This window comes from Myotis davidii, unplaced genomic scaffold (assembly GCF_000327345.1).
Source record: "Myotis davidii unplaced genomic scaffold, ASM32734v1 scaffold226, whole genome shotgun sequence".
Lineage (NCBI taxonomy): Eukaryota > Metazoa > Chordata > Mammalia > Chiroptera > Vespertilionidae > Myotis > Myotis davidii.
Window position 1 is genome coordinate 3,836,098 of NW_006297224.1, and position 8,109 is coordinate 3,844,206.

General features: G+C 37.4%; 1 protein-coding gene across 1 annotated transcript in view; it reads right to left on the minus strand.

Annotated features, from left to right (window-relative positions):
* Window positions 1–3,891: 3,891 nt before the first annotated feature.
* LOC102757458 (alcohol dehydrogenase 1) overlaps window positions 3,892–8,109 on the minus strand; it is a 19,171-nt gene continuing 14,953 nt past the window's right edge. The window contains exon 7 of the mRNA XM_006773028.1: window positions 3,892–4,068. Coding sequence (XP_006773091.1) covers window positions 3,892–4,068 — 177 coding nt within the window. The remainder of the gene's footprint in view (window positions 4,069–8,109) is intronic.

Below are 8,109 nucleotides of genomic sequence, written 5' to 3' on the forward strand. Positions count from 1 at the left end.
TGTTATTTCTTATTTGATCTCTGGTAAACCAATCATTGTTTAATAGCATGATTTAGCTTCCAAGTGTTTGAATTTTTTTATTGTTTTTATTGTAGTTTATTTCTAATTTTATTCTATTGTGGTCTGAGAAGATGCTTAGTATGAGTTCAATCTTCTTGAATTTAGGGAGACTTTGCTTGTGACTCGAGTATGTGGTCTATTTTTGAAAATGTCCCATGTGCACTTGAGAAGAATGTATATTTCATGGCTTTGGGGTGAAATGTTCTGAGGATGTCAATGAAGTCCATCTGATCTAGTGAGTCATTTAGGATTGCTGTTTCTTTGTTGATTTTTTGTCTAGAGGATTTATCCAGTGATGTCAGTGGGGTATAAAAGTCCCCTACTATGATTGTATTGTTGTCGATCTCTCCCTTGATATCATCCAGGAGTTGTTTTTTTATGTATTTGGGTGATTCTGCATTGGATGTATATATGTTTACCAGGGTTATATCCTCTTGTTGTATCAATCTCTTTAGTATTATGATGTCACCTTTCTTATCTCTTGTTATGTCCTTCACTTTGAGGTCTATTTTGTCATGTATAAGTATTGTTACCCCAGCTTTTTTTTCATTTCCATTTGCCTGGAAGATATTTTTCCATCCCTTCACTTTTAGTCTGTGTGAGTCCCTTGTTCTGAGGTGGGTGTCTTGTAGACAGAATATATATGGGTCATGTTTTCTTATCCATTCATCCACTTGATGTCTTTTGATTGGAGCATTTAGTCTGTTAATGTTTAAAGTTATTATTGGTAGGTACTTTTTTTGTAGCAATTTTTATTTTTTGTGCCTGTGTTCCTTCTTCCCCCTTTTGATTTTCTTCTTTATATACCAGTCTATCTATCTATCTATCTATCTATCTATCTACCTACCTGTCATATATCTTTCTATTCATCTATCTACCTATCTATCTACATATATCTCTATAAAAAGATATATAGCCTTACATAAATAGGCTTATACTTAAATAAATGTTTCTCAAAATATGGTTTGGTAAAACCACTAGCATCAGAACATCTCAGTCTCAGAGTTAATGAATAGAATCCCTCCATCTTAGGTTTTAGAGAGTCAATCTTCAACTTCCAATCTTAATCTTATCAGTTTCCATTTTTTAGGTAATAATAGTGCATAACAAAAAATAAAATAGAACAGATGTGCTTATAATCAGAGGCGCACACACAAAATTTCCTGTTTTTAGCTCTTCTGGTGGTTACCCCTAGAATGAAATAATATACCTGTACTTTATTTGATTTATTAATTTCAATAAATTATATTAATATTGTGAAAGAGACAGCCAGCTCTCCCTTTCCTTTTCTTCCCTACAGCCTCTCATTATGTTACTTTTAGTTCTTCCATTGGTTACATTAACAATTTAAATCTAAGTAATCCATCAGATGATTAGTATTTAGTCCTTAATTTCTTTACTAATATCCTAAAATAGGATAAGCCATATTTTCCAAGAAAAAACAATAATATGAATGAAAAATGAAAGGATATTATAGAAAATTAGAATATATTGGTAAAGTCCTGGGAAGACCAGACATAATAAGACTAAAGGAGTCAGGAGCGGCTTCTGTCATCTTTGCTCATTTGCTGTCTCTGAGCAGTTAGTGTGATGCTGCCTTCAGAGGCTGAAGCATAAAATCCTATCAGTATAGTACAAATTAGATTTATTTCTTCTTCCACAATACATTTGAAAAGTACTATTTTATGGCAGTTTCTAACAAGTATATTACTTAATGGAATATTTCTTTTTTTAAAAATCAGCAAAAACATTCTTAGCATTTATTGAAACTGTTTTTAAATTTTGATTGTTTAGATTTTTACTGTAATTCCTATTCATAAAACCATATTTATGTCTTACTAACAAAAGTCTTTTTATCAGATTTATGGAATGTACAATATTGACACAGTTCAGGCTATGGCCTTTGGTGGATGTTACCATGACAGCAAGAATGACTTTGACCAGACTTCCTTTTCTCTCCACGCTGAGGAAGTCTCCATTCCAGGAAGATTCACAGGCAGCCCTAGAGCAGGTCCATTCCAGATAAAGAGAAGAAAATGCCTGGGAGGGCATGTTGGTAGAATCATTCTGGTGTCATTGACACCTGTTCATGGATTTTAATTCCCGTGTATATATTACATTTAATTTGTTTTACTGGGGTATATACGTGTGAGGGAGAATCCCCAGTACATAAAACTTGTTTTAGAGTTAGAGTATATCAAACAACAACTGACTATGAATTGGACAGTACTAAGCGGAACTGAGAGTCAGCCAGCCACGGCTCCTGGCCTACAGAAGAGCAGAAAGTTGACTGATTTACTACATCCAGGAGCGTTTAAGGTCTTAAGAGGATCTGATCCCATAAATGAGAGTCACAGGCATACGTATTATGGAAAAACAATTTCTACAGGGAAGGGCGGTATAACTGCTTCATCTGGACCCTCCTTCTTTCTAAATGTAAATTTTCTGTATTTAACTAGGGAATAAAACTGGACTGTGACAATAACATAAGGGGACTTGGTTCCTTTATGGTAGCCAAGTGCCAAAATATCTGAGCTGAATCCTCCCAAGGAAGAATGTCAATATGAAGGTGTACTGAGGACACTCACACAGCTGAGATTCCTCAAAGACCTTCTCTCTATCATCTCCAGTCGTAGCTTTTATCCTATGGCATTGACACGCCTCTTATGTTATTGAGTCAAAGGGGTACAAAAAGCTGTAAACTTCGCTCAGTCTTCCCATCCCAATATTAAAGTAATATGTCACACTTCAATGGCAAGTTATATTTTGTAGTTAAGTATAGTTTTCATAGCTTTTAGAGGTATTTAATTAGTTACTTTTTTTATTGATTAAGGTATTACATATGAGTCCTTATCCCCCCATTGTGGAATAATATTTCTTAGATTCCCCCAAGAAATGTTTTGTATTTCATGACATATATTGTGACTTATATACTCTACAATGATTTTCATTAAAATGCAGTAAGCTGAACACTTTCATTTTTCCAAACTGTCATGATTTGAACTTTCCATAGGTCATCCAAGCATTTAATGATTCAGGTTTCCTCACTGACCACATTTCACTTTGTGTTTTGAGCAATCCAGGTGGGAGATGAGTAGGACCTTTCTGGCTAATTGAAGTCTTTGTTAACTATACTTGAGAAAAAAAAAATAATAGTCACCCTAGCCAATTTTGCTCAGTGGATAGAGTATTGGCCTACGGACTAAAGGGTCCCAGGTTTGATTCCAGTCAAGGGCATGTACCTTGGTTGCAGGGTTGCAGGCTGCACCCCAGCCTGGGCCCTAGTCTGGGCTCCTGCAGGAGGCAACCAACTGATGTGTTTCTCTCACATCAATATTTTTCTGTTTTTCCCGCTCTCTTCCACTCTCTAAAAATCCATGAAAGACATCCTTGGTGAGGATTAAAAAAATAATAATAATGCCCTAATGCCTTTCTCATATTTTATCTTATTTATTCCTTCATTTACCAACTTTTTTTTATTGTGTCAATTAATATATGCCACACGTTGGTCTAGTCACTGGAGAATAAAAATTTTAATGAAAAAGTGATGATGGCTACTCATCAGAGACCTTTTTATAGATTTTTATTTTAATTGAGCCAATGTATGTGTATGACTTCCCACAAAATATAAGCTACACGGGCCGTATAAATCTGTGACTCAGGAACAAGTTCTCTGAATGTTTCTTCATCTATGTAAGTAGTAGGATGCACTAGGTGATCTATGAGGAATCATATTTTATTGCATTATGTGTACTAAAGAATCGAGTGCATCTTTTTTTCTGCCCTGTCTTGGTGAGTTCCACTGCCCTATATTTTAGTCTTTTCATCTTTTCATTGTCTGCTGTTGAATCCCTCTTGTGTATCTTTCAGTTCAGTCATTGTATTCTTCAGCTCTGTGATTTCTATTTGGTATTTCCTTATAGTTTCTATCTCTCTGTTGAAGTTCTCACTGTCTTCATCCATTCTTCTCTCAAGTTCAGTGAGCATGTTTATGATCATTACTTTGAACTGGTTATCAGAGAGTAAGTAATCTATGTTTATGTTTTTAATTTATAGTATTTTTTTCATTAAGTTCTTTTTCTGAGTTTTTGTCTTTTTCTCTCATTTGAAATGTATTCTTTTGTTTCTTCATTTTGTTTGACTCACTATGTTTGTTTCTATGCATTTGCAAAACAGCTGCCTCTCTTAGTCTTGAAGGAGTGGTATCACATAGGCCAGTGATGGCGAATCTTTTGAGCTCGGCATGTCAGCATTTTGAAAAAACCCTAACTTAACTCTGGTGCCGTGTCACATATAGAAATTTTTTTATATTTGCAACCATAGTAAAACAAAGATGTATATTTTTGATATTTATTTTATATATTTAAATGCCATTTAACAACGAAAAATCAACCAAAAAAATGAGTTCCTGTGTCACCCCTGACACGTGTGTCCTAGGTTTGCCATCACTGATAGGCGATGAACCTTATCTTTCAACCTTGACCTAGTTCTTAGTTGTCTCTTGAACCTTTGTGATTATGTAAGTAGTTTGACCTCCATAGAAATCTGAAGGTGTCTCCTGGCTGACAGTTGTAAAAATTGGGACTTCAGACAAGTGTATAAGCTCCTTTTCAGGAGGTACCGAGAGCTGTGGCCAGGCCAAGAGAGGGTGGAAAGATGATATTGCTCTGCCCACATTCTCTAAGAGTGCCTCTGTAGCCTCTGGATGTGTGACAGACTTTAAGCCTGTCCCCAGGTTGATGCTCTAGGACAAATAAATGGACCTTTCCCACACACAGACGGGATATGCTAGAGTCTGCTGTCTGTGCAGCACCCTGGGTGTGGTAGCTTGCCTAGAACTGTCTTTTTAATTGTTACAGTCACATGGGTCCCAGGAATGCAGGCCTCTTAGGCCTCCAGGGCCAGGAAATCAAGAGATGGCCCCTCTGTGGATGGCACTTGCCCAGCAGCTTCAGTGAGACTGCTGGGGAGTTGTAGACAGAAAGCAGGGCCTGCCCACAGCTTTAGGTAGAGGGATAGTGCAACAATGGCACTCACCAGTGCCTCTGTCCCCCAAGAAAGTCCCAACTGGTCCCTGACCCTCTGGTAGATGATTTAAGATTAGCAAAGGTATCCCCTTCACATATAGTCCAGGCGCCTCTCAAAGTGCTTTGTGCTGAGTCCCAGAACAAGTGAGCCCCTGTGCAAGCCCCTCCAAGAAAGTATGTCAGGTCCCCACAGATCCTTGGGTCCTCCGGATGTAAGCCCTGTTGATTTCCAAAGCCAGACATCTTTGGGGCCTTTTCTCTCCAGTGAAGGTGCTAAGGATTGGGGAGCCCAACTTGGGGCACAAACTCTTAGCTTCTCAGGGAGAAACTTGAAACCCATGAGAACCTGCCCAAATGTAGGTTGCTGTCGTGGAGGTGGGTTAATTTTAAAATGCTTTTAACCAAGATTTACATATAATTAAATTAACAGATTATTTTTGTTATTGTTATTAATTTGCTGTTATTTTTTAAAACAATTTTAGTGAAATTCCATATTTTGGAAAGAAAAACATGGTAGTCATTTCACTGACATGAATAAATATTACATATCTAAAACTATAGTCTACATATTTAAATCCAAAAGTCACCGCTTGGAAAAATGTTCAGCGAATGATTACCTTTGATCACATAGCATCATATGCGGTAATTGGTTCTGTTGTTGCCTGGGATGATTTTCTGCAGCAGTTTATTTTTAATTTTCTTCTGCAGCAGTTTTTTTTAAAAAATATATATTTTTATTGATTTCAGAGAGGAAAGAAGAGAGAGAGAGAGGTAGAAATAACAATGATGAAAAAGAATCATTGATTGGCTGCCTCCTGCACTCTCCCCACTGGGGACCCAGCCTGCAACCCAGGCATGTGCCCTTGACTGGAATCAAACCGGGGACCTTTTAGTCCACAGACTGAGATTCTATCCACTGAGCCAAACCGTCTGGGGCTGGTTCCATTTTTTTCATCATTTAATTTTGTTCACTAGAGTCCTTGTTCATTTATTTTGATTATTAGATTCAATTGTTAATAGATATGTATTTATTGCCATTTTATTGTTAATATTTTTTTATCTTTTTCCCCTCTTATTTTTCTTAAAGAAGACCCTTTCATGTAATACCAGTTTGGTGATGATGAACTCCTTTAGCCTTCCAAAGATATATGACCCCCCCACCCCCAGCATGTTGTGGAAGCAACCAAATCATTATATAAAACTTAGAGTGGCATGAAAGATACAGAGAAATCTGTATATCATGAAGGTAACATGAGGATGTGAACAAGGGATAACTCAGTGACAATTTTCATGAACTGATGACAGAGATCAGCTGGGTCAATAGTTGAGTCAACAATATCACCAATTAAATCCCATCATTTTTTTAAAGGACACAGAATGAATTATCTAATACTAGAGGCCTGATGCATGAAATTCGTGCAAGAGTAGACTTTCCCCTGGCTGCTGGCACCAGCCTTCCCTCTGGCACCCGGGACCCAGGCTTCCCTCACAGCCTCGGCTTTGTCCAGTCTAATTAGCAAATCATGCTTTTATTATTATAGATTTGTTCTCTGAGGAGTTATTTTATTATTATTACATTCAAAATGTACTTGTTTTATTTTGCACAATCACATTGTATTTCCATCTCTGATGCCCCTTATTCCACTGCACTGGAACCATCAGGAAAGTGAAACAGGAAAAGAAGGAAGTGTCCAAGGATTATCTTGTACCTTTTATCATCTTGGATCTTAGAACAGCAGAATACAGCGGATGCTGGAAACATAAAAGTGCAATGTTAAAATGATTGAATTGCTTGAGAAACAATGATTTCAGCAAAGCAATTATGCACTGTATCATGAGAGTCTGCATTGCTTAACCATGTCCACTCCCAACTCCATCTTCACCTTAGTTCACCTATATGAAATATCACCACACCATCTGATTGGGATATCTTTCATATCACCATCTGGATCAGCCATGAATGGAAGCCCCCAGCTTTTGGCACTGTTTCTTCTGGCTGCATGACCACAAAAACATTAAAACCCTTTGCTACAGCTTCTGATAAGCTTTTTCTAGCTTTAGAATATAGTCCCATGTCTAGTTAGGGAATAAAAAATGGTTTCCCTTGGTTCCTTTCCTTTGGCAGTATGCTTACTGCTTGATAAATCCCTTCCCTCCACTCTTCATAATTTGTTCCTATAATTTCATATGAGATTCCTTGACTTTGCATTTCTGATTTAATGGCTGACATGCTAGGTCAAAACTAACAAGGGGTAGCAGTGTAAAATTTAAAAACATAGATTAAACCTATTTAAACATTGCTTAACAAGTAAAGAATATAGGTGCAGTTGGAGAAGAAAGATGTGCTTGCAATCAGAATGAGGAAATCAAACCGGGGAATCAAACTGGAATCATCATAGGAGTAATCCCCCATTTATTGCTTATTGCTTGTTTTCCAATGTACCTTCAGCACTTAGGGCATTCATGGCATAGAGTGTGCCATCACTACATATGTTTTGAATGAATAAATGAATGTATGAACACAATGAGTGAATAATCTATCCCTGAAGGTGTGCTAGCTAAAGCAGACTATTTGTCAGAAATAATGCAGAAAGGATTTGTGTCTTGGGTGGAGTCTAAACTTCTGCCTCTAAGATTCCTTGTAAGACTCTAGTAAAGTCAACTCATTTATTCTATGCCAGAAGCTGGTCCACCCTTGCTGCTTGACACAGTTGCTGCAGGGAAGAAACATCTGCACAGCATATGTTTCAAGGGACCTGGTGTATATGGCATATGTTTGCTCCCCCTCTTAGCGCTATGTGTTTTAAACAGGCCCACCTCCCCGAGAAAGGTTGTTTCCCCAAGAAGGGATTTTTCCCTGGAGTTAGGGATTAACAGGACTAAGGAAGGGAATAAATCAGTAAAACCCCTTAACTAAGTGCCAGGCGGGTAATCACCTTAACTACGAACAATCACGCTTAAGCTACATAATCTTTACTTAGGATAATCTCCTTCAGTTACTTCCTTGTAGCTTAACAGAACA